Source organism: Branchiostoma floridae, chromosome 9 (genome assembly GCF_000003815.2).
Source record: "Branchiostoma floridae strain S238N-H82 chromosome 9, Bfl_VNyyK, whole genome shotgun sequence".
Taxonomy (NCBI): Eukaryota; Metazoa; Chordata; class Leptocardii; order Amphioxiformes; family Branchiostomatidae; genus Branchiostoma; species Branchiostoma floridae.
Window position 1 is genome coordinate 14,989,631 of NC_049987.1, and position 27,001 is coordinate 15,016,631.

General features: G+C 40.1%; 1 protein-coding gene and 1 non-coding gene across 2 annotated transcripts in view; both read right to left on the reverse strand.

Annotated features, from left to right (window-relative positions):
* The window catches only part of LOC118422527 (fibrocystin-L-like), a 62,696-nt gene that overhangs the window by 33,382 nt on the left and 2,313 nt on the right, over positions 1-27,001 (reverse strand). Inside the window, exons 2-29 of the mRNA XM_035830146.1 lie at positions 16,270-16,344; positions 15,769-15,916; positions 15,256-15,364; positions 14,528-14,585; positions 14,143-14,236; positions 13,869-13,922; positions 13,619-13,695; positions 13,434-13,476; positions 12,985-13,073; positions 10,732-10,842; positions 10,421-10,510; positions 9,712-9,862; positions 8,956-9,076; positions 8,469-8,560; positions 8,044-8,203; positions 7,499-7,610; positions 6,952-7,098; positions 6,400-6,548; positions 5,181-5,417; positions 4,557-4,687; positions 4,112-4,284; positions 3,536-3,693; positions 3,043-3,181; positions 2,497-2,651; positions 1,801-2,029; positions 1,049-1,324; positions 628-752; positions 212-347 (exon numbers count right to left, since the gene is read on the reverse strand). Coding sequence (XP_035686039.1) covers positions 212-347; positions 628-752; positions 1,049-1,324; positions 1,801-2,029; positions 2,497-2,651; positions 3,043-3,181; positions 3,536-3,693; positions 4,112-4,284; positions 4,557-4,687; positions 5,181-5,417; positions 6,400-6,548; positions 6,952-7,098; positions 7,499-7,610; positions 8,044-8,203; positions 8,469-8,560; positions 8,956-9,076; positions 9,712-9,862; positions 10,421-10,510; positions 10,732-10,842; positions 12,985-13,073; positions 13,434-13,476; positions 13,619-13,695; positions 13,869-13,922; positions 14,143-14,236; positions 14,528-14,585; positions 15,256-15,364; positions 15,769-15,916; positions 16,270-16,344 — 3,639 coding nt within the window. The remainder of the gene's footprint in view (positions 1-211; positions 348-627; positions 753-1,048; positions 1,325-1,800; positions 2,030-2,496; positions 2,652-3,042; positions 3,182-3,535; positions 3,694-4,111; positions 4,285-4,556; positions 4,688-5,180; positions 5,418-6,399; positions 6,549-6,951; positions 7,099-7,498; positions 7,611-8,043; positions 8,204-8,468; positions 8,561-8,955; positions 9,077-9,711; positions 9,863-10,420; positions 10,511-10,731; positions 10,843-12,984; positions 13,074-13,433; positions 13,477-13,618; positions 13,696-13,868; positions 13,923-14,142; positions 14,237-14,527; positions 14,586-15,255; positions 15,365-15,768; positions 15,917-16,269; positions 16,345-27,001) is intronic.
* On the reverse strand, positions 19,776-19,848 carry Trnak-cuu. Its single transcript has one exon. It is a non-coding gene; the product is annotated as a tRNA-Lys (tRNA).

Sequence of the window (27,001 nt, forward strand, 5' to 3'; positions counted from 1 at the left end):
CGACTCGTCATTCGCTTGCCCCCTCCCTGGTTACTCCTTAACTACACGTGAAGACTCATCAATAATATGCAACACTTCAAATTGATTTGTTGTAACTACTAGTATCACCTGATAGTTTGCTAGTGATATCGTGCACATCTACGAGTTATTAACAAATGCAGTGCTATTGAAACGTTATAAAATTCAAGAAGATCAAAAATAGATTTTGTACCGTTTACAGTGGCAACGTTGGAGCTCAGCGAGATGATCGTTGGAGTTAAGGAGGCGTCGTACTCAAAGTTTGTCGGACTGGTAAGGGTTTGGTTAGCACCCTGGTAAACTGTGACTGTGGCATTGCCTGGTGAAGACTGTAACAGAACAGCAAATTATGTTATGATCATACTATCTGAAGACTTCGCAACCATTTGATCATGAGTATGTGTTCTCTTGTCATAAAAATTATGAGTCGATTTTTATCTAACTTGATATGTTCATTGGTTTAGGAAAGCAACATTAAAGATGAGTATTAAAGATGAAAGTTTGCATATGGTAATTTGGATTTGAATGATTCTATCACTATAACTACAAACATTTATATATACAAAAAAATGCTATATGAAAATGATGATATGGGATTAGAAAACTTACGGCAGACGGAGTGGTGCAGGTGATGTCTGTGTAAGTGATGTCTACCACAGCACATGGCCGACCTCCCACATAGGGTACGTAGTCTTGTCCAAAGCCATGGCCACTGATGGTCAACTGCATACCTCCTAGAAATAAAATAGAACACCACTTATATCTATTATGATGTAGCCAGGCTGTGTGAACCAATCAAACGCATCCGTTCCTACATGTTTCACGGCCATAATGCCATACAACGCTTCGCTCGCTAGGCTTATGCCAAGGTCACTGACCAGGCGTTACGTCAGTCTAAACACATCAGGGTGGGTCATTGACCCTTGATTTCTCTATTAATGTTATCTATTATTTTGTCTATGTAATGGGCAATGTCATTGTGTTCACAATACCAATACACAAACCTATTTTATAAACGATTAGTACTTACCACCAGGGCTCCCCGAAGTTGGGCTGATACTCGAAATGTCAGCTGTGTACGTGAACATGAAGGTCCCATTGGAGTGACTGGCCAAGCCCTTCCCATCCACCACCACGGTGACCACGTGACTTCCGCCCGAGTTCTCCTGCACGTCACACGAGATCTCGTCTTCAGCAGCCGCCGTGATCTCACAGGCGACCCCGCCGATCGTGACCGTGTTGTTGTCCGTGGTGGGCAGAAATCCTCTCCCGGAAATGGTGATTGAAGTCCCAGCATGAAGAGAACCTTAAATAAAGAAAGCAATTAGGTGTAAAAATCACAACCGGGACGGGGAGCGATATCAACTTCACGGAACCTTTGACCCGTTGCTGACGTCATACGTGTGGGAAGTCACGTGCCCAGTGCTATTGGTTCAGAGAGGTCAAGAAGGCTTGGTCAAGATTTTGTCAGAAGTTCGATAAGTTATATTTTTAGTTGTTAAACAGTTTAACCTTTCCCCCATAGTGCGATTTATCTCATATAAACTTGCAAGCACACTGATTATCTATAGCTCGAATGAAACAAAATAATACAGGAACTAGGAAATACAGAGTAGGCTGAACTTACAAAGCTATAGTTTCAAATTGTTCGCTCTGACATGCCAATTATGATATGATATATTATAGTCATTCTGTACATTGGACTACGATCTCAGTTTCAATAGAATGAAGAAGTGGTTGTTTTGTACATAGTAAAATAACAGGTTGTAAAACTTCCTATACCTTCTGACGGTGTGACACCGGTTACACTAGGCGTGTTCTCGGCCCTCCATTCGAACGAACAGTTTCCCGCACAGGCTGACGGAACGCCGTTAATGGTCACCTGTACCTGCGGCTTGTCGTGTACCGTTCGGAGATAGTCTCCTGTGATGGGTGAGATGAAGAGCCCACCCTCTCTGGTCTCCGTGACGGTCGCAGACGCGTCTTCCCCGGTTAGCCCACTTGTGTTCACCTGTGTGGTTACCGAATGTAAGATTCGTAAGCTTAAGACACAATAACAACAAGAACGAAGACGACGACGTCTGAGATGATAGATTTCATATACAGACATGCATTACATCAATATATTTCATCTTACACCTCCTGGTTTTGATCCAAGCCCCTGCATTGTATATCATTAAGAGAAACAAACCTAAGACACACTTGTCGTGAATCATAGTACATTTTTTGTAATGGTATAATCTATCTCCTTGCATTGTTTACCTTGGGCAATACTGACTGATTCTGCTAAGTGGCGCTGCAGTGGGAAGGATGCAATCCCCAAAGTGACTAAGCTTGTATCCCCCCTCAGTATAGTTTGTCATATTTAGCAAAGCACTCCTAGATTCTCCCGCTGTAGCACAGCCATGCACAGTGGAAAAGGAATGTCATGAGCATCTTATATTTTGTAGATATTTGCGGTCAAAACTTTAAACTGACCTGTAATTTGGGTTGGTCCCCACCGACAGTGGTCCAGTCTATGGTCCATGTGTACCCGGAACACGAGCCCTGCCGTGACAGCGTCAGTTTTCCAGTACCACCGACCTGCTCCAGAAGATTCTTAAATGCAGAAGCTGAGACGGCGGAGGGAACGTCTGAAAAAACAACACCATCTCATATTTTCGGAAGGAACACCATCTCAATTTCACTCCCTTACTCTTATCAGGAACAACGTCATAGCATGATTTACAGTGCCTTAAGTTTCATTCTCATAGTGGAATCTAGCGAAAAACTAATCTGATCTTAAGCTTGCAGCCATATCATCCCTTAATAGAGACGGGGGATGCCATAGGCTTCCTTGCACTTTTGATCCAATGCTCACCGAGTCACATGTTCTTCCTGTATTGGGTAAGTCCCGCTTCCCCCATTGTGTCAGATAGTCTGTTACATATCTTATCAGATACATCATATACCAGATTACCAGATTTTAAAATGAATTCTATGAAGTCATTTGAGTCTCACTTGAATGCGAACTTCATGACTTACTTGGAACGAGATTATCCTTGAACCACACGTCAAACGTCCCCCCTATGGGCGGGGTGGCCGCGGACAGGCGTTTCACTGTGACCTCTGAGCTAGTGGATGGATACGCGTACACTGTGCCGTTGATGGTATCAGAGGACACCTACGGATGGGAAAACAAAGTGAGTATGTACATTTTGTATCACGGGCATTCGATACACAGGAGGACAAATAAATCTTACTTTAGACGTTATATTTTCTCACAACTAAAGAAAGGAGGGTTATATGTATATCAAGCTAAAAGTTGTGTAATGTACCACAGTGAACCATGACAAATATAACACGATGGTGATAGAAAAATCTGCTTATTATGTTGCATACTCAAGTCAATGGGTGCCGCCATATTGAATTGCGGCGTCATGGGTCGGCCATCTTGAAATTTTGCATGTATGATAATTCAAAGACTACATGTATAGAACAAGCTTCACAGGAAACACAGAATAGTGAAATGCCTCACCTGGGCAGACCTGACACTCAGAAGCGGGAAACCATGGTCACACCCATGCGGCACGAAGGTGATGTCGTAGGAGGTTGAATTTTCTTCCTTCTCCACTAACACGTCCGTGATGCTCATCCCGTTGAGCCTGGCCGACGGAACTCTCAGGCCCGTGATTTCTGATGATGAATTCAGAACACAGGTTATTCATTAGCAGTATTACAAAAAGTATCACGGAGAAAATTGATTGCTATAAGCTTTGTGGTGACCCAATGACCAAATAGATAGTTCAATGGATATGTGAGATGGGATAAGAAAAAAACTCAATGACGTTGACAACAACAGGATCAACAGTCAACAACAATCAACAGGATAAGTGGTAAAACCCCAGATCATGTATTTTTGTGATCTATGTTAAATTTACATTTCGTCTTCGGTCTAATACATTCTGTCTATCACCATGTCGATTTTATCTAAATTCAAGCAATTGTAATTGCAGCCGCAATTTATGAGGTATTCAGTGTCAAATCTTCAACATAAAAGAAAACAAACAAAACAAAACAACTACCATGTAATCTATTTCATAACCACACTTACCTTCTGGGTTGTCCACCGTATTGACCCTCCCGATGAAGACCGAGTCCTGGTACACAGCGGATCCCTGGTTCTCCCACACAATGCCGAACTCCTTCAGCATGAAGCTCCTACCGCCCTGTGTAACCTCATCACTGGACACCAGGCTGTACAGATCTACACAGATGTAGTGCCACCTGAAATAAACAAATGTTCAAACAAAGTTCAAACAAACAAAAGCATATAAAAAACTAGACTAGAAATGTGATTTCTGGAGTATTGGAAAACACCTCAGTGAGCATTGCATTGGCCTTTCATATTTCAATCAAACAACACACCGACAACAACTACCTAATGACCAGTTCCTTAGGGAATGCTTTCGTGCAATTTTTGAAATAATCATTGTGCTCTAAAATGGCTCCACCCCTGAGGCGTCACGAAAAATTACAGAGTAAAGGTGGGTACTTACGCCCCATCATTCAGCAGTCCTACTGCGTAGTGCCTATTCTTCTGTTGCTGGTTGCGGCTACTGTCGGTGAAGGTGAATGTCACCCAGATTTTGTCACTCAGGCCCAACGTCCCCTTGTATGCGAAGCATGTCTGTAAGAAAATAATGTACAGGCATTGATGAATGCACGAATGATATAGCCTTAAGTTTAAATGATTGTTGCGTTATGTGTACATAAGCTAGAAGTTCAGCGACTATGTTAAAAGAGAAATCGCTCAAAGTGCGTGGTATTGAAAATGACTACTAGTATCTTGATTGAGCTTCTGCGTTGTTGTTGACAGTGACACGCACTACTCTTCATACCAAGGGTAGTTAGACCAACAGAAACTTTCAAAGTACAGTTAGTACACTATTACACTCATCATTGCACAGTGGCCCCTTGAATTGAACTCTGGAATTAACATTGATAATTGCTAAGTTGTAACATTAAGTTTATGTATTTTAAATCTGCATTGTACATTTATGTATTGTACTCTCCACTGTGCTTTCGTTATAGTAGTTATAGTAGTAGTAGTAGTAGTAGTAGAAGTAGTAGTAGAAGTAGTAGTCTACACTAGTACTGATGCAAACAGTCACTATGCTTACCTTCCGGTACATATCCATACGGATTTGCCCAACACCGAAGTTTTCTCTGAAGAGGTAGATTGGGTTCTTCTCCGACGCCCGGCCACAGAACGCCTCCACGTCGGTGACTTTCTGCCCGTGCAGGGAGTATGAGAGGTCTCCCTCGTAGTCTTGGAGGAAGCCTTTGATACTCCTACTCGGAGCCACGATGTCGTCAGGGCAGCGGGAACTAAGTGTGGACAGCACTGCATCTTTCACCTGGACAGAAATGGTTAAAATCACATTTCTGTTGATTTGTAATTTCTGCTTCTAGTGTTGTATTTTGGCTGACACTTACCTCTGTACCTCATGACCTCAGGGAACTTTTCATTTGAACTTTACTCCATTATATCAATAAGCTTGTCATTTGAACTTTACTTCATGACCTCAATGATTTTTTCATTTAAACTTTACCTCATGATGACCTCAATGAACTTTTCATTTGAACTTTACCTCATGGCCTCAAAGAGCTTTTCATTTGAACTTTACTCAACTACATCGATAAGCTTTTCATTTGAACTTTACCTCGTGACCTCAATCATCGTTTCATTTAAACTTTACATCATCACCTCAATGAACTTCTCATTTAAACTTTTCAGGAATAAACAAAGAAATTAATGGGAGCAACACGAACGATAAAACAACATTTCGAGTAAGCCAGTTCAAAGTTCCAAGTGCGCATGGGCAATCGCGGAGCATTTTGGTCTAAGGTCAGAGTTGAAGGCTGCAAGCCAGTCGCTATGTGCCAGAAGCCTTGAATTGTGATCTTTAAATAGACCGCAGTGCACATGGAATAGCTCATAGGGAAGAATCCTTGTGTTACGATATCTTAACCTTAACAAGACTTCCGAAAATAGTTTCATTAGGTAGGTAGGATATAGGAGAATTATTTTTACACAACCAGCAGGTTGCTTACTTACGATCTGGATAAGAAAATCAACCGCAGTGATAAACCGGGACGAGGGGGAATACAAGCTTATTTACGCTTGGGATTGCTTTCTCACCGCAAAAGCGACACCTACATCGGCTACATATAGCGGTAAGAAGCAGAACTCCAGTTGGAAGCTCTGATGAAGGTGTCTGAGAGGCATCAAAACGTATGCAATGTAAGTACCTGCTGGTTGTGTAAAAAGAATTCTCCTATATACTTAAGAAGCTAATTAAGACTAATGTATTGACGTAGCCGTAAAAAATAACTTACATCTTCCGCGCTAGCATCGGAGGCAATGGGATCAGATGGCACGCCGTCCATCTCTAATGTGAAGGTGTCCAGCGATGGTACCCCCTCCGTAGTGACGGCAACTGTGGCGTTACCCCCGGAGATCTCCACTTCAATCAGGGGGAAGTTTCCTGAAGAGGACAAGTGTATTCAAAATTAATATTTCACAACTTTTTTTAGTTTGGAAACACTGTATGTGAAATTCCTTTGGTTCCTGTAAGATAAATATTGTTTTTACAAAGAGGGTCAAAATAAATAAATAAATGAATAAATTACTCCGAAGATACTATGCATACTGTAATACATTGTAGATCTTGAATTACAAAATTGAACCGTCTGAAAGACATACCTTAGTCACTTCACAGCTCTTAGCTGTTATGTATTATGTCTTTTCATTGATTCCGATGAATAGATATCTGTACTAAACGTATGTTGTAGATCAGAACAATGTATAAGCTTATAATATTACGTGTTTTGGTGGTGACGACAAAACTTTCATTGTCCCCTTCGTTGATGCAACTGAATATCACTCACCTCTATCTGACTGGAACTCCACGGCAAGCTCGAACCCGTCCGCTGTGTTACTCCTGCTGACCTCGACAGGATCCGACTGAAGTGACATGAGTTTGTTCAGCCCTGTTTTCACGGCGGTAGGGACGTCACTTGCACTGGAGATTAGACCTGTGAAGGGTTGACAAGATCCATTGCTGTTATTTAACGAGCATCTATACACTTTACTCACTTGCATTGTTCACCATGTACAATTTTAATGTTGATACACGTATAGTCCAATATCTTTATTATTATTCTATTGAATGAGAAACTGTGATTATTACACAAATAAAGAATATCCTGTATTCATTTTTATGTTTATGAATGATAACATTAATGTTGATACATGTATAATCATAGCGTTCCCCTGTATATTAAAGCTATTTTAATTGCATCCATTCTCTTGTTCTGCTTTTACTTGTTGCAAAGTTAAGGAAACCATTGAACTTTGCCTCACATGTTTGCTCTATACATGTATATCATTGATATAAACCAATCTTGTGTGAGTAGCCATGATGCATAACGTTACCTGTGGAAGCGCCATCCAACCCCAGTTTGAACTGGAAAGATGTGCCGACGAAGGTGATGGTCTGAACCTGCTTCACTGGCGTAACCGTACCCCAGTTGCCCAGCGTCACACGCTATACAAGGTAGACAACAAAAATCAAAATCCAGCGTCTTGGTAAAAACCCTGTCATAGTAAAATTATATCCCTTGAAAAAAAAAACATTGCAAAGAGACAGTAATGCTCCGTAGATACATAATGACATGGTGATACCATGAATCTAATTCCAAATGAAGATATACGTATACATCCGATGATACTATACTTAACGATACATCAGCAATTTCTGGCACAACAGATCCTTATTGAAACCACATTTCTTTTAAAAATGCCCTTAGACTTGACGAAAAAATGGCGGATATGCCAGGGGTCGCTAATGATCACGTGACTAAATTCCGCCCTTTCATTGGCCGAATGGATGATTATGATTGACAGCCTCGAACGGTCTATAGCACGATGTGGGTTTCAACCAGTGAGTCATACAGTAGAAGAATTGTTAGAAACAATACCTGTTTTTCTCGGCGAACTGCCACCGACGTTGCCAGCCTCTGCTGCGCCATCCAAGCAGAAGCAGTCTGTTTGGACGTGTACTGAGTTTTATACTTTCGCACCGCCACTTGGTAAAAGGCACCTCCTACTTGCTCAGCTTGTGCTGACTCCATGTAATAGCTGTGATACCAACATGAAAAACGTTAATAGTCCCCTAAAGTGTTGCCAAGACACACCGAATTGCAATGTAAATAACATCAGCACATACCAAATGGTATTAGCTTTTGAGCATATCATAGTGACTTTCTCTAGAATATCCTAACCATACATATGAATAATGTTACCATATTGAATATGATTTTCCACTCAACATCATAAACTCTACATGTCGCTATAAATAAAATTACACATTTAAGAAAAAAAAGACTTGATGTTGATTCCTTACCTTTTCCCCTTCTCTAGCCACATTTTCTCAGACTTCTGCGACTTAGAATTGAACCATCCAGGACGGTAGCGATCACAGTAGGCTATCCTAGTCTGTAAGACATAGAATAAAATTGGCACATAATTCATCAAATAGACATATCTTCTGATAATCTTGAATTTTTCTTAAATTGTTGCAAGTACATAGGATTGCATTATTCACACATGCTCTTGTTCCAATCAGTAAAGAAATGAGTAGAAGAAGAAGAAAACAAGAAATCTGTCTGCTTTCTTGTCTAGTTATTTGGAACAATTATCGATATTACTAGCAAAATGCAATACATGCGAACTATTCAGGCTCAATGTTATATCTACAAGATTTAACGTTACGGTCTATTTTGCTTTCAATGTGTTCACAATTAATTCCTTGTATTTGGCGAATATAGTGGCATGGAAAATTGTACTCAACAGATCTAGATGAGCTTTGGCCTTTCATATATAGTCATTACCTTGTTTTCCTTGTTTGCGTTCATGCTCATGTACAGAATACTTTGGTCGTCACTGCGGATGTAGAATCGGTACCAGCCGTCTTCCGGTGGTACGAAATAACCCGAAGCTCTGGTCACAAAACTGAAAATTAAAAAAAAAAGATATAAAACAATCAATCATATCATTTAAGAAGGGTTGAAATATAAAATGAAGCCTACGTCAATGCAAATGACATAATTTTGCTGGAATAAGTTGAAATGTTTTCTTCGAATATATTCGCAAACTGTTTCCTTCAAGCTATAATTATAAAATACAATGCATGCAATTAGGCTAACGTCACATTTCCAAACCGGGGCCCGGACGGGCTGTTTGTGGAAACGAAAAATAGAAATGTATGCGTAAGAATATACACAAATAATGCCCGAAACTTTTCTCTTTACGCCTTGTGTAGTTTGGTTTATTTTACATCATACTTTTCGTTCCAAAAAGCTGCCGAAATGTGACGTAGGCCTTATTGGTGAGAGATAAAACTAATGCTATCTGACACGTATCTTTGGAGAGTAATCAAATGTATCATGTAAACGTTATGTTCTACTTCCGAATGTCTAACCTTCAACGATGTAGTTAAAGATGGTACTATCAACTGTTCGTAAGTTGTACTAGTTCATTGGAGTGTGATTTCATGACAAAACACCTAAAAACTGCCAATTCGTGATGTATTGCATGGAACATCCGCCGAAATAGGCAATTCTTTCTTCATAACATTCAAAACTTACTTTTCCTGGTCGTGAGTATCCCAGAATTCAAAGTCGGAGATCCACTTGGTCCAGTATCCGCTCCTAGAGGAGGTATAGTCCGTTACACCCGGGATGCCGCTCCAGTAAATAACTGTGTTGTTCCACTGCTCGAACTGCATCCCGCGATTCCCTGCAAAATGGAATAAAACGACACTTTTATGTTGGTCAAATTGAACGTGGCAATTATCTAGTGTTAGTAACAGTGCACATGCAATTTGCCTGAAATCTGACAGAAACAAAGACATAAACCACTACCTCTACAGCATCACTACTACCACCACAACTACTACTACTATTTCTTTACTGCCACAGCTACCACTACTATATTACAACTATTGTACTAATACTAATACTAGTATAACTACTACAATTACTGCTGATATTACAACTCCTATTGTCTTACTACTGTAAACCTGCTGCCACTACTCCTACTACTTCTACTACTCTTACTATTTCTGCACTACCCCTGCTACTACTACAACTACTTCTACTTCTACTACTACTACTTCTACTGCCACTTCTTGACCAAGGAGTGAACGTGTCGCCGATCAGAAAGTCTTTCCCAACCAATTAGTTTTACTATTCCTTCTACTACTACTGGATCAGCACTGCTACTATTATATGGTTGTTCAAAATACTGCGCTGCGCATTTTGTAGCCTAGGTAATGATTCATTATCACAGACTTACCGGGCCATGAGGGAGAGGACAGATCCGGAGCAGCCTGTGTGATACACTCTATGGTGGTGTCTGTCATACTCTGTACAGCACACGGCGTTTCTGTTGGAGAAACATACAAAAAGACCTTTCTCAGTCACCAAAAATGCTGTGTATCATGGTGGTATGTATGTGAAGTGTAGATTCCTGATCATCATGAAGATTACTGATATTGCTTTGGTACTATCAATTCACATCCATGTGTTTACTATTTTCTCACTTGGTGGTATTATGGCACCTGGTGGAGTTTTGAGAAGTGATGCTATGTCTTTGTGGGTATTTACCTCCGACATAGACCTCGGGTGGGGCGTCGGTGTCGTCAAAGAACCTGCCGGTGATGGTGAGCCGTGTGCCGCCGGCAAGACTGCCTGTGGCCGGGCTGACTCCGAGAACCTCTGTAGGGAGGAATAGAATAATGGATGAAGAGTATAATAAGACCCTATAAACTAAACATACAGTACACAGTTCTGTCTTCTTTCAATATAGTACAGCCATCAATGAACAGAGTGGGCGTTATAAATTTTCAGTCAAGTTTGACCAATTGCTAGCGTCATGTAACCACAAGATCACGTGTCTGCAACTCTCGCGAGTTTACGTTCTGAATTGATTGGTCTTTTTATGTTGATCCTGAAGACGACAGTGGTTGCTGAGAATTTTATCCGTATATAACTTTGTGTTAAAGAAAGTTAAGTATTGTACAATCAATCAATTAGATTTTTCACTCGTAAGCAAAACAACTTGAGAAAAATCAAAGGAAGACCATTGAACTTCCCGATTACGTTTGCACTTGGGGTGGAAATAACTTGACCAAAATCAAAGAACACCAACAAAGTATTCTTAAGACTTGAACTCGACAATTACGCTAGAAAATAATGTGACGAACATGAAAGGAAAACACTGGATCATCCTAAAGCCTTAATGATGAACACTTTAGCGAAAGTATATGAAAAACTCCATTCAAAGGTGAGATTTCTGATTGTATTTCAGACTGGCTTAGCTCGGGTCAAAAAGTCAATCCAGGATGAAGAACAACAGATTATTAAAGCCTCAAACTTGTTTGAAGGACTAAATTGTCAAGGAAACGGAGACGGCTTTAGCGAGAGTAGTTTTCTTACTGTATTTCAGACTGACTGAGGTCAAAATGTCAATCCAGAAGAAAGAACAACAGATTATTAAAGTCTGAAACTTCTTCGGAGGACTAAATTGTCAAGGAAACGGAAACAGACAGTCTACATACCATGCAAACTCACAAAAGAAATCACCTCCCTATGGCGACTTTGGCTTTACTTACTCCAGCACATTATAAGATAAACAACACAAATATATGGAGACCAGAGGTCATCTGTGGAGGAACTGCCTTTGGTCATATACTTTGTCTTCTAGAATGTAGATCTAATTCTTGAGGGAAAGCTATTTTTAATCCTCACGATAAAATTTTTTGAGGGATCTGGTGTCTGCTATGGCGACTTTGGCTTAATTTCCCCAGCACATTATAAGATAAACAACGTTAATAGAGACCAGAGGTCATCTGGAGAACTGCCTTTGGTCATATACTTTGTCTTCTAGAATGTAGATCTACATTCTTGAGGGAAAGCGTATCTTAATCCTTACGATGACATTTTTTGGGGGTCTGGTGTCTGCTATGGTGACTTTGGCTTAAGATTATAAGATAACATTATAACATTATAAGATAACTATCAGTTGGTACAACACAAATAGAGACCAGAGGTCATCTGTGGAGGAAACACCTTTGGTCAGACGCATTGTATTTTACATTCTTGATGGAAAGACAATGTTAATCCTTACGATAAAATAATATTTATGTCTTGAAATAGTGAGCCCCGTATACGTCATATTGAAAAATCTAATTTTGTCTTGTATAGGCCGATTTGAGCTTACATGAATTAGCAAAGGTTTAAACAAGAAAACAAAGAGTTTCATTGTATGGCACAGTCATAGGTGAAGCAAAACCCCAAATTGATCGTTTAGGTAGCTTATTCAAAATTTATATCAGTCGCATGATATTGCACATGAAAGTACTTTTGCCAACGCTTCACAGTTACCTGCTTCCTTTTCAATGATGGTAAACTAGGCTTACACGTATTACTTCTACTCAGTGCAAATTGCCTAGATCAAGACCAGTGGATTTCACCTACACAACACAGGAAAGAAACGTGCCAGTGCGTTTCATGGACCTTTGGAGAAATACAATAAATGTATATCCAAGACCAAATCTATTCTAACTCCTTCCTCTCTTAAGTTCCCTTTTCCACTAGACGACGATTGCGCTGCGCTCTCACTGCGACCTAAATAGGATGTGATTCTGTAACCTTCGCTTTCACACTGGGGATATCATACAAAAAGTAAGACTTACTAAAAGTGTGACTGAGTATACAACAAAACACAAAGAGTACAAAATTTATTTTCTTTTCTATAGAATTCGTTGAGCGATACGTCAAATTTTAGGTCGCAGAAAGGGCGCGGTGAGAGCGCCGTCCTAGTGGCTAGGGGGTATAAGCGACAACAATAGGACTTACCGGCGTATGTCTGGAACATGAAGAGATTTTTGTCGCTGACGTCGTCTCCAACCACGCTTGCTCGCTTGGTGTTACCATTTGCAAACGACCTGACGGCATCAAAACGAAAAGTGTCAAATACCATACTTGTGGGAATGTTAGAAAAACTGTCTTCCAATGATGCAAAGCTGCATCAATGTACGTGTTTGGCTACAAATAACAACAACCGCTGATAAACAATGCACAAACCCAGTCACAAAACGTCACAACGAAGAGAGTCTGGTTGAAACTCGTCCCAATTCTACGTGCAACTGTTTGTATTGGTATTTGTTTTTATCTTGCAATTTGTAAACGGCATTAGGCATAAAGTATCGTTGTATACCAATGATCTCTGATTTATATATATATTTTTTATTAATAGCACCATATGAAAATGATGATGTATATGAAAACAAAAAGATGAAACATACCTTCCATAGTCCTCATCAAGAATGAAGCTTGCGTTGACGTTTCCTATTGGTAGAGTGTTAAAAGAATGTAAACGATATAAGATCGATGCATATAGTCTTTAGCGTACAGCTAATGTTGTTCCATTCTAACATAATGTCCATGTCATTATTAGATTTCTTCCTAGAGTAAGAAATATTGCACTTGCCTACGTAGGTCCCCTCCAACTTGCACTTGAACCAACCATTGTTCGACTTCCCATTATTGTCCAGCTCAATGCCATACCTGCACGAAAGGACATACATATATCAGCATTTTACCTCCATATCAACGGTACACTATAATGAATAATGATGATAAGAAGTTTATGGCAAATTCTTGCAGCGTTACTTTCGAGCGAACATTTTCTAAAAGCCACTGCATAGTCTTGATTCTAGATATGTCGATTGTATACTTACATTGCGTCGGCTTCAAAGTCTCGCAGTTCGCACTTCTGTCCACCAAAGTAGACCCTGAAGGATTGTACAAGATGGGGTCAAAGTCACGTGTAGTGCTAATCTTATACAGAGTAGAAATAAATTACATAAATCTGACATGTAAGTCTTGATAACAAACACAAATGATATAAATGGTTAAGAAGTACAAAAACTGTTAAATAAGCTTCAGACAGGTTTCTTGTGAAATGGCAGTGTATTCCGGAAATTAACAGTGAATACAAAAGACATCCCCTACCTTTTGATGGTGGCGGTTTTCCCGTTAGTAGATGTTGCAACGTTGCTGCCGTATCTGGTGGTAAAGATTGTCCCTCTCACGGTCACAAAACTCCCTATAGTGTAAAGGTTATAATGATTAAGCATTTAGAATGGCATTTTCATTACTAGGTCCTTTTTTTCCTTTCTTTATTCCTCACTTAGGTAAGTATTTGACGGTCAATATGGTTCCCCTTACTGTCATGAAACTAAAATTAGGAAGCACTTATAATGGCACTTCGCTCATTCTAGAATTCATCTATTCGTTCGAGAATTTATTCTAGTATTTAATGTAACATGACGCACAAACACATTGTTTTTCCTATATAGACATGGGCCCATAAGTTACACAAACAGATATATCTTACCCGGAGGAGCGGAGGTCGGGCTAACACTGGCAATGGTTGGCGTCCTGTCTCCTTTGTACTGTAGAAGTATTTCAAAAGCAGACGCATAAATGAATAGTCATATAACCGGTAGTATAAAGACAATATTTTTGTGCCATTGTATTTACAGCACCAACACTGCCCCAAAAGCTGCAGTCTTAACACGGTTAGTGAGGTGTCCAAGCCTGTTCTCGGTTTAAATTGCTCTGCGCAAAGTGATGCATTGTCGCTAATACTGTAAATGCAGAAATGTTCGCGGTGGATCAATGTTCGCGGTTTTCGCGGTGACCACCGCGAAAATTTTTCTATTATGGTATTAGATTGCAGTCTATCGCGTTACCGCGGCGAAAAGTCCATTTTCCCGCTACCGCGAAATTAAATCCCCGCGAACTTAAATGCATTTACAGTATGTCAAAGTTGGCGGCCCCGAGATGAAAACAAAACACTAGTACTTCTTGACATGCATCAGAACTGTTTAAAGGTTAGGGGCCTTCACCTTTGACATGTTACCCACAATACACCACGCCGCGCATGAGCAGTGAAAACCGAGAATCAGCTTTTGGCAATGGATACAGCTGAAGTTGTTGAATTCTATGTATAATTTTTCTTGATATATCTTCAGCCTAAGCCGTTTTCAAGATTTCAAGGGTGGAGGAGGTAAGGGGTTCAAACATGTTCCAAATATGTTCTACTGATGTGACAGTACTCACGGTGAAGCGGCACCTCCAGTCGTACGTGTACCGGCAGTGTTTGTTGACGGGTATCGGCGTGCCGTCCACCGTCACACGGACGTAGTACGTCCCGTCGTTTTTCACGGAGCTGAACGAGAAAACACAGACGCGTTTAACACCTACTTAGTTAATAGTTGATGTGACACCACTGTACTTCAACATCTTAAGACATTCGTCTAGCAATAGATCAAAACATGCCTATATAATGTAGTGTAAAACCGATGAATTTGTCTAATAACAAGATGTTAAAGATACAATGTCTCTCTGAGTTTGTGGAATTGTCTTCATTTATTGTATCTTATCCTGTTTTAACATTTCCAAATTGAATATGCAAATGTTGGTACAAGCACGATATCTCATGTGATTAGTTCGGCACACACGGAGCTATTCACATCTTTATTCACACAGCCACAGTGCTCCATGTCTGTATATACGAAAAGGATAGCATCCTGTTGATAATATCAAAGCAAGAAGAATATGCATGGAGCTTACGGAGTCCTACAAACGATCTGATGCTCGTTGGACATGTCGGCTTCCACTTTACAGTCTACGGAAAACGTTCCCGAGTCGTGCTCCAGTCGGACTTTGTTCCCGGCATCCTCGTTTCCCGCGCCGTAGTTAAACTGGTTCTTAGAAAATCCTAGAAAATGATAATAATTGGTTATCGTATAGCCATGCTGTGTGGACTACGAAAAACTCCATTTGTGTTGGTTATACAACTATAATGTCGTAAAAGGAGAATATAGGCATACATCAATGATGATACACACTTATAGGAATAATGGGATTTCCTCTTCGCTCACTCGGTGGTTTATTCGATGATGGTGGGTCACATTTCAGCCATCTTAAACAACCAGGAGTGTGTCATTAACCTTTAGTCAATCTATAATTTGAATTTTTTACCTTTGTTACTAATTCCCTCAAAAGAGTCTGAAAAAGCTGAGGGAAAAGGTTATTATTTCATTAAGTTGTAAGGAAATATTCGGTCCTCACCTTCACCATAGATGTAGATTTGGGTCTCTCCTGCCCGACTGCCTTGATGACTGCCGATTGATGAGACTTTAGGAGCTGCAGAGAAAAAGAAACAAACATATTAACTACCTATATCATTTGTTTAATACTACAATTAACTGTATTTGTCTGTGTAAATCGAAACAAAACGTTGCACATTTTGTCTAATTGATTAGCGTCCCCTGGAGACGACATTGGGAGCTGCACCTGACTGTCTTTGAATGAGGGCTATTCTTGTGCAAACGACATAGTGGACAGTCATTAGCGTCAGACTCTACAATTATCTTCAAGTTGTTCTTTAAATTTATTCTTTGTTGTGAAATAACATTGTCTTTCTCGCTCCGCAAAAAGATATTTTTGCAGTGCAACTTTGTACTTTGTCGTACCGTGCAACCAGTGTGACTAAAGTCTGCATGGACGTGTATAGATGCTGCGAATATGGTACATCACATATGCATGTTTGCTATCTTGTCTGTCATACTTTTCCTCAATATGGATCAAAGAAGAAAATCTGACACCATAATGACACATAATGGCATTTGGATTATAGATATGAAACACAAGTGTCAAGACATCTGAAATCACATCAAAGACTTCACAAATGGATTACTTTGATCCTTGAATAGATGGTCTTTCTAAGAATAGACTGGCTTTCCGTTGTATCATGTACAGCTATTGAGCAATAAAGTTATTGTTCTTATATTGCAACCAAATAAGTATATCACAATTAGTTTTGATAATAGGCTCCCTCCCTGAAAGCGTCACCAAAAATTGTAGGGAGACATTTTCGTATGTTCAATGTGCTCTCTGAATGTGTACCCGAACGTATAAGTCTCGTACAGAATACTACTAATCCCTTGCATTAAAAAAAAGTGGGTCCTGAAATCTAGGTTGGGATTTGGTGACTTCATCAACTGGAATAAATTTAAGGAGAAGACCATTTACAAAGAGCTCACAGTAGGAGCTCTACGCTGCCACGCTACATGTCAAAACATAGACAGTATATAGACATTTTCTCTGCTGGTAACATACAACAGATCGTATCATTACGAAAGTCTTTACAAGTGACAAAAGGGTCGGTGGTGTTATTGGAATGCGCCTTGTTCAGACGGATGGATTAATGGGTGGTTCTAGAGCTATTATTGGCTGAAAACCTTCTAAGTGTACTTTTGCCTTAGCGCTGTCAGCTTTTTGAAAACTGCACATGTTATGATAGAAGATCTGGGCAAAATTTCCAGAGTGGAAGTCAAAATTTTGCTCATTCAAAAGAGGAGTTCCAAACGAAGAAGGAAAGATATAACATTTATTTGACGTTTCAACATACAGTATCCAATGATGCTTAAAATAGTCAGAAGAACTCGTTCGGATGACCATACTTGAGAAAGTGTTCATCCAATTGTTGTCCCGCTTTGACACATCTTAAGATGTATTGAAACGAGTCTGGAAGGCTACGTTACTACTATGTACTTCCAAAAAGACGTGTGAAGATTTTCTTGCTATGTACAACAATCCTTCTTTATTTTGTGTGGTAAACTTCTTGAGATTATCCTTTGACGTGGGGCACAAACTGTGATGTACTCCCATTGTTTTACCTGTTCAGGTGATCCATTAAGTGTTAAATATGTAACCAATGGACTAACGTCAAATGTAAATACTTAGGATAAGACGCCCAAGTCACCCAGCATCCGACTGCCGGATAACGATACCTTCCAATGATATTAGTATATGTGCTTTTTGACTCTACTCAATACATATGAATCTGTACTTCTTTAACACAATAAAGTATTGATTGTGTACATATCTAAGATATCGAAACACTACGTTCTGCTGCAGTACCGTAGAAAAGCGCAAAGGTCAAACATGACGTACCAAGTATCCGTTAGATCTATCAGAAGTGTCTCGAGTTATACTATTCACAAACTAATATATCCACAACTGTTTCGAAAACATACAGTAACGGTTCTTGGCGAAGGTAACTAGATATACATATCGTTGCGGGTTGAAAAAGACCCCTATGCTGTCATTTGATTCAACCATGCACTGACTGAGTCTGTTTTGCTTCGTTGCAAGAGAAACTTTTTAATACGGGCTATAGGCCGAAATCCGTAAAGTCTGTATCATCGGATAAGATCTAGAGTTGAAATGTCACAGGTGTAGCAAACGTCACAGTAAATGAGTAAGTCTGTTTGTGAAACACGGCGTATTTCCTCTTGTATTGTCTACAAACTTTGAAGTGCGTCAGTGCATTGTTAAGTGCCTGCAGCATTCTTTCCAGGCGGTGTAAAAATAGAAATACTTTCGCGCGTGTTGCACACAGCTCTGTTTTCTACAAACACGTCGAAAATCTAACACTTTTCCCTCAAAACTGGTGATTTGAAATATTTCGATAGCTTAAAACCTAAGCAATATTACAGCGTCAAAGTGGAAATATTCTGAATAAGGCAATCTGCATGATATTGCCATCACTGTATTCTCACATTTACATCATAATTGAGCGATTAAAAGCAGCCCAGAGACAAGTTGCACAATTCCTTATTATTGTACCCCCCAAAAAATAAGGACTTGATCTAGAATCCTTGTGCAACTCATTCCTGCGCTGTTTTTAACGGCTCAATTTATGAAATGATGATGTAAATGTGCTAAAATAGTGCATTAGATGTCAATATTATACAGACTGACTTATTCAGAATATTTCCACTCTTAACAATGTGATATTGCTTAGGTTGCCTTTGATAATAGAGCACAGTTTGTTGTAGAAGGGTAAAGACCTATTAACCCTCTTGGCGTAGTTAAATGCCTTTTAACCTTCTTGGTGTCAGTTAGTGTCATTCAGTTGCTTGACGATTTCTCAAATGATGGGTGGGTACAATGCATGGCCTGGTCCCTATGGCAACGCTTACATATACAAACCCTGGAGGTTAACTTCGATTATCATTCAAAGTGTTCATTTTGAGCTTCTGTTTAGGGTTCATCAACCTGTAACTAATGTGAACAAAAGCTTTTTCATGACATACGTGACCGGCCTCGCCTGTTCCTTGTTTTGCGTGACACCAATTCATTTGTTGTTCAAAAGCATTCTTCCAGGGTTATCGACCTAAGTCCACAGCAAGTAAATTTTATGGATGACATCAGCGCGCTCATTAATTTTCGTCTGATTTCAGGAAAAAAAAGATGTTTTTTCTAAAAACAAGATTTTTTTTTCTTCAGGGATGGTCAGATAGACCAAAATGGGTAAATGGTTTGTGCTGTAACCAAATACAGTAATTGTATATAGAATCGACACTAGATAGGTAGCATTGACTTAAGTTGCAGATGTGAAACTTGCTGGATAGTTGTAAGAGTGGCACCAATATGGAAGCCATGAGTGTAGTTGCCAACATGGTTAGTGATACCAGTCAAGCACACTAGTGTCACTTTTACTACACTAGTCCAATACTGGTAGAAGTTTCAGAGGCTACTGGTAGTAGTTTCAGAAAAAAAATCAACTTCGCCCAACGTGGGGCTCGAACCCACGACCCTGGGATTAAGAGTCCCATGCTCTACCGACTGAGCTAGCCGGGCTGCGATGACCGTTCAAAGGATCATTCAGTCCCAATCTTTATTGTGCTTGACATTCGATAGCGTATTCAGGAGACGTTGTCTAAACAACGCGTCGGTGTCAAGTGAATAAAACTAGAGTTGAATTACCTGTTCCAGCAAGGTTTGCGTGTGAGTAATTTATGTGGGGTATAGAAATGAATGCCTTGTCGGTTGTGATGCCATATTTTGTCCCTTCAATTCTGTTACAACGTTTATGGTGTCTATTTTGAAAATTTGCCATCTTGTTGTTTTTTTTTACCCGTTATTTTTTTCGCAGTTTGCAGAGGATGCCATCCATAAAATTTACTTGCCGTGGCCTGAGTTTCGAAACATAGCAAGTTGTAAGGTGATGTTTCGTGCCATTTTTTCTGCTCACTACGTAAACTGTGTAGAAATGCTGAAGCCCAATACCCGTATACATTGTATAAATTCCTAACTGACGGCTCCTAGGATAATATATAGAGCAGGGCCGTCAAAAGAATGCAACCGTTGTGAGAATTCGGGCGACAAGAAATAGCTACTGACTTAAAATGTCCGGGAAGATTAGCCTCCATAGCAGGCTCTCTCGGACCTCCATAGCATGCTCTTTTTGGCTCATAATACACTTTTGCTAGCCATTTCTTTTTGTACTGGGTCGCTGATTGCTGGCTTTCTCTGACTACCGGCCGGGCTGCTATGGAGGCTACGGGAAGATGACACAGCAAAAATGGCGAAGGTCATATGCATTGCTCCTTCGCCAAGAGTATGGATCTAAAATAAAAAGACTAAATTGACATCGATCTCCGCGGACGAGCAAAAAACTTTAGCTTGTTTTGGCAATACTTAAAGCCTTATTTATGGTTTCTGTATTTTCAAACTATTTCATCCCGAGCTCTTTTTACTGGTTGGAAACACATGGTAAGTCACGACAAAGGCAGAATGTTCAGATTTTGAAGCGAGACTTTGGGGGCACACTGAAAACTGATATACACGATGATGACACCGAAAATTGAAAGTATGAGACGATTGTTATGACACTTTCCCCATGAGAAAGTATCTAAATAAATGTTTCCTGTGGACAGAAAGCTTGTTTAACTAATAATCTATTCTTAAATATGCGCTTCTGAAGGACAAAAAGCGAGCGTTTGGCCCGCGCCGAGAAATGTGACAACGAACATGGTGAATATCAGCTGACTGCTACGCCCGTTTCACGTTCTGAGTGGATTTGCTCGACGAAAATCCTGTATTGAAAATAATCTAGTCTTAAATGTTCTCTTCTATTGATAAAAGGCGTTTAGGCCCTAACAGACCAACTACTAAACCCCAGAAAAAAGACAAATATCAGACAACTGTTATAATTCTTTAAAGGTGTCCTAAACTCCAGATGGGAGTGTTATTTTCCAATAGATTGAATTAACAATCAGCAAACTTTTTGCAGAATTTCACTTACTGAATGCTATTTGATGTACGCGAGACAAGTGGGTATTTTATCGCATAATGTGAAGTAGCTATAGCATGCATGATTCACTTCATAAATTTAACATCTATCGGATCGGAAAATAACACCTTGTTGTGGTGTTTTGGACTCCTTGGAGACCAAGGAGGTTAACCTCCTTGTAGGAGACGTATCTAGATAAAACGTTCGCCCGGACAATGTTTTGCAGGAAGAAAGATATTTTGTACATTGGAAATTTACCCCCTCCCTTTCTTTCATTTTTCTGCTGGAAAAACATTGTAAGTCACGATCGACTCGAAATTGGTTCCGGGCAACAAAAACAAGACATTGACACCCAAGAACATTATACAATACAGTTATGAATATGAGAAGACTGTTTACTCTGTTACCATGAGAACGTGTCTACATAAACATCTTGTGTTCGCAAGGAGTCTGCTTGGGCAATGATAAAGTCTCAAGTGTTTTCTATTTTTAAAACTTCCTTCTTTCCTCATGTTTCGTTTCTATCATTCGGGAAACGTCGTGAGTCACGACTCAAAACTAGACAATGAGGATTTGAAATCGAGACATTTGGTCGCACAGAGACGGTCATAATATTTAGGAACATGGCACAACAAAAATAGTAAATATCAAACGACTGTTAACTGTTAACATGTTATGACTCTCTCATCAAGCGTATCTAAAGGAACATCTTGTGCGGCCAAGAAGCTTATTTATAGACATTAACCAAGTCCCGTGTGTTCTCTACAAAACTTAGCTTTGAATAGATCTTTTCCTCATGTTTGATTTTTATTGTCCGGGGAAAACGTCGTAAGTCACGACAAACAACAAAGTTCTGAAAGAGGGAATTTGGGGTCACACAGGCAAAGGCTAATATCAAACGAACTTCTTGACTGTTGCACAAAGAGAACTTAAGATTGTGTGCGGTGAAGAAATTTGTTTGGGCAATAACAAAGTTTTTAATATTTTGTTCTCTGTGTGTGCGTTCTATCGTTCTGCTCAAAAACACCTTATGTTGCACATACCAATTCAGGTAAAGAACAAGGCAATGTTTAAAATAAAATAAAAACAATACTGTTCATCTCAAACTTGTAACGACTTCAGAGATGATGAGAGCGTTACCAGTAAAGTTAGAAACTACAGTTTGCCCAGTTACTCCGCGCAACCACAGTTTGTTTGTCGTAACCTTGTTTCAAACTCAGGTAGCGCGCTGCGTTAAGCTAAGGGCACAACCCGCTGTACGTGGTTTTTGTCCTTACGTTTTTTTTTTTTTTGGGAGGCCACGTCCGCCACGTTTTTTTTTTAAACGTGGGGAGACCGGTAGGGACTGGCAAGAGCATGGAGGGGGTATTGGATTCCGTACGATTTCGTACGGAGGCGGTACTTACCACTTAGGGATCCCAAAAGATTGCCCACATTTTGGCACGTAGACAGCACGCAGTTGTACGTACGGTGGGTTGTGCCCTTAGCTTTACGTATACTTTCCAGGCAAAGCCTGGGATTGTCATGATAGCGGCTTCTAGCGGTACATGTGTACACCAGGAATCAAAATCAACCTTACAACACCAGATCAGGCTAGCCATAAGCAATGGAATACTGAGCTATCATACTGACTTTCATATTGGAGATCTTTCTTTTCAATTTTCTTCCGTGATTTTGTTAGATTTATCCACATTCACTGGTTTCCAGTCCACCGTCAAGTATTGCCTTTCCGTATTCAAGTACGTATGAGATCCGTATGAGAGTTTTAGCCTCTACATATACCAGGCTCCACAGGTCACTGGAAAAGTAGTAGAAATTGGACAAATGTAGCCGATAACATGTCAAACGAGTTATAACTGGGTCGCAAACCATACTACTTAGACAGCTAACTCATCTGGCATGTTACGTGTCTACATTTATCCAATTTCTACTAGTTTTCCAGCGACCTGCGGAGCCTGGTAGAGGCTAAAACTCCACACGGACCTCATACGGACTAAGATATATGTGCACGCGTACCTGCGAACCCGGCTATAGACACGTAACATATACGCATGGCTTCTTTCCACACCTTACACAACCCGCAAAAAATGTATACACTATCTTTACAGTACACAAAGGATTATCCTTCTTTCCCGTCATAGTTTTTGGTTCTAAAGTGAAGAATGTATATAATGTGGTCCCATGTAATCCCCCGGTATCGCGTGTTCGGTCTCGCTGGGTGGACATGAAAAAGTAACCACGCTGTCATGAAAAGAAATCCACTACAAAAACATGCCGGTGGTTTTGTACACAAGGAAGACACAGTGTGCCTTGAGGTGTGAGGAAGGGGATAAATTCCTTGTTCTTTATCTCACTACAAGGTGGTGTTACAGCAATTCTATTCCAAATGTTTAAGATCATACGATGTCTTATTTCCGTTGATCTAGTATTCAAATGGCTAGCTGCAACGAGGATGACTTTCAAGATTTCGTTGACTTTTTTCTCCAAACATTCAACATAGCAAGACGGACGATTCATGAAAAGGACTCTTTTAAGAAGTATTGTTGGTTTTGAATATTGAAACATGCAATTCCAGTCCTTAAGACTGCATTTGCCGTTGCTATGACAACAGTTGATGCCGTAATGTTTTCGCTAGTTCTAAGTATCCCTCATCACGAAACATGATGCCGGATGACTGGACGGCAACAGTAGACAAATCCACTTTAATTATCTCCGACTTTACACGTAGATCCTGGTATTGTCCAAAACCAGGTTACACTAGCATACACTTAAGATGCTCTATTCATCTTAAAGATTTGCATGACAAGACGTTTGTGTACCAGACTTAAGATGCCCATCTGCATGGACCGATTCTACTTTTTTAATGATGCACTTATTGACTATTTTTGAAGTGGTCTATCCGGTATAATGACTATGAAAGCGTCTATACCAGGTACTACCCATTGTAAGTTCACAAAGAGTTGTCACAAAGTTCATTATTAGTATCACGCAAACTGACTGTGTTCTTTAATACTGAAGTGGTGACTATTTTAAAGTCAATCTTGTATGGACAGATTTAATCAATTGAAGAAAATATCCATTTCAAGATTCGCGATTGTTGGTGGTACAAAATGTATATGATTCAGAAAAGATAAAAATTCCTTCAGATTTTGTTTGAAACAAGGCTATACGATAGGTAAAGAAATCCGTGCACAACTGGTATAACTAAACTTGTTTTTAACCCAAAACGATTTTTTTGTGTGGATGTTTGGATGCGCGTTTGAAATCGTCGCGGTTTAGTTGATTCTGTTACAAAAAAAATATTATAATTGAGACCATTTGTCTCCCAATATCTGCTTGGCGACTAGTCTTTTGATGGGTAGGCTTGTACCTACATGTACATCATGTACAAATGTATACTGCCTCCTGGGCCCTGTACTAGCTGCTACAAGTCAAACGCTTTTTGTAAATCAACGACGATGCAGGAACAGAAATTGCTATTATTCTGCTGATTCGCATTTCAACATAAGTTAAGATTCATTACTGCCGTGAGATAGAGTACCCCCCCCCCCAAAAAAAGAAAGGCCAACACTGCTTGAGATCTACAAAGGAGGCTGAAGCTTGAACATACTACAACACCTGAGCGATCAGAAAACAGCGCAAATCGCCCCCGAAAAGCCATAGAAAACCGCTCGCCTCCCCGACGGCTTGCGTAAGGGGCTAGTTTCTACAAAGGAATGCTGTACCTGTTCTGTGTCGTGTGTGCTATCTCAACCTTATTATCACCTTTTGATGTGTGCGTTTTTATCCCCCAGGGGAAAATGGGACAGGCGCCCAATTACCCTGTCATTAAGTTGTAGGTATTCCGACTGGCTCGCAAGACCATCCGGAGGGCGTTTGTCACACATGAATTCTCTATAGTCTCGACCAGACTTCTCTGAGGGTGGAACGAATGGTGGGAAGTTGTCAGAAAAATGTGGATGGTGACTTGCGAAAGAAGCTAAGTTGTCGACCAGAGACGGCCAATGTTTTTTTTCGGGATTTTTTTGTTTGTAGAACTCGAGGCAAAACCAAGAGTTGGTGATTATTCTAATGGGCACAGAGGTGGAACCTTCACAAAAAAATCTATCAAAGCTGTCGCTAGCTGTCCTAGTTATAGCCTCTTATGTTTGTATCATAAAATAACCATTCTGTATGAGGAACGTATCATGAACCTTCGATATACGCAAGAAAGATCTGTATACGACAAAACTAAGTCGTAAATTCCGAGGAAAAACAAACACGTCGTCTTATTCCTGCAAAACACTTTTATGTCCAATCATACTACACATTGACCCCTCTACATATCCAATTATGTATTTCATTTTACCTTATAATAACAGTAATGATAAAACCAATGACACAATAGCTTATTTTTCTGACAGTCTATAGTCTTTTCCGTGTCGATGGTCACCACAGGTGTCCAAATAAGACCCAGCACCCTAAGGGCACTACTCCAAATCACAGACACACTGAGATACTGGAAATATCATTTCAATAGATACTATAAAAACAAACGAGTGTGGTTAACAAAATGTTTTGATATGCGCCTAATCCTTAGAAAGTAAACGGAAATGAAAACAAAATTTTTGAAATTCTTGTCGTCACCGTAACCCATAATTTTGTACTCCGCCATTTTGTTCCAAAGTGATAAATCGCCATTCTGTGGTTAGTTGACAGCTCCACCTCTCCGATAAGGATTAGACGGGTGAACGCCCTCCAGGTGTTTACACGTTGCCATGGTGATTTCACGGCCGTCCTTTAGTACGTTGACTCACAAGAAACTAAAAGAAGTCAGTTATTTTACCCCGTTTAAGCTCCTTACAATGAAAAAAAAGAGCATTTCGAAAGAAGATAGAATCAATCTAGCAAAAGGTGTTCTCTTTGTGTCTATTGGAAGGCTAATTATCTTAAAGATAGTAATTATCGTCAGTGCACGAAATGATGGAATGAGAGATTGTATTGTAAATGTGGCGATAGAATAGATAAAGTGTTGTATAAGCTTTGGGTACCAGTGCACGATGGAACCGCAAGCGCTAGATAATTAGGGTCCATTCACATCCGTCGTACGATTGTCGTACCATCGCAAACTGTCATTCTTGCGATAGTCGTATATCGTATAAAATTCATCTGCCTGTTTACGGAAAAAGCTGTCTGTAAATATCCTTGTCGGCGGTAGGTTCTTGTCACAGCCTGCTTGAAAATTCTACGACATGGCAATCCTATGACGACCTACAGCGAATGGATGCGTGCGTGTGTGTGTTCGGTGCTTGGGGTATGGTTGACAAGTCATGCTGAAATAGTGGCATTCTCTGTGGCTAGACAGCCCTTGTACGTGCAGTGTTACACGCATTTGCACAACTGTCAGCACCGTAAGTGCCCATCCCTCGCCACGTATGTTTATATGTTTGTGTGTTCAACAGTTTGGTGTACTGTTTCCGACCTGTCGGATACAGCCGGTGATATCTCTGTCCATGTTTCCGGTTTACACTTCAGATTTCAGATCTACCGTTTCTGATCAGTGAGATCTATGCTTCCTTATCAAAGAAGAATCTGAAAAGTTTCTGTACAATCATTTCGGTTTTACCGAAGAGTGACCTATAAGTAGTACAATGTATTAAACGATGCCGCTACTGAGCTAGTACTATATTGCTGTATGTGTGTGTGTGGCGTTTGGATGGTGTGTAGCGCGTGTTTGCG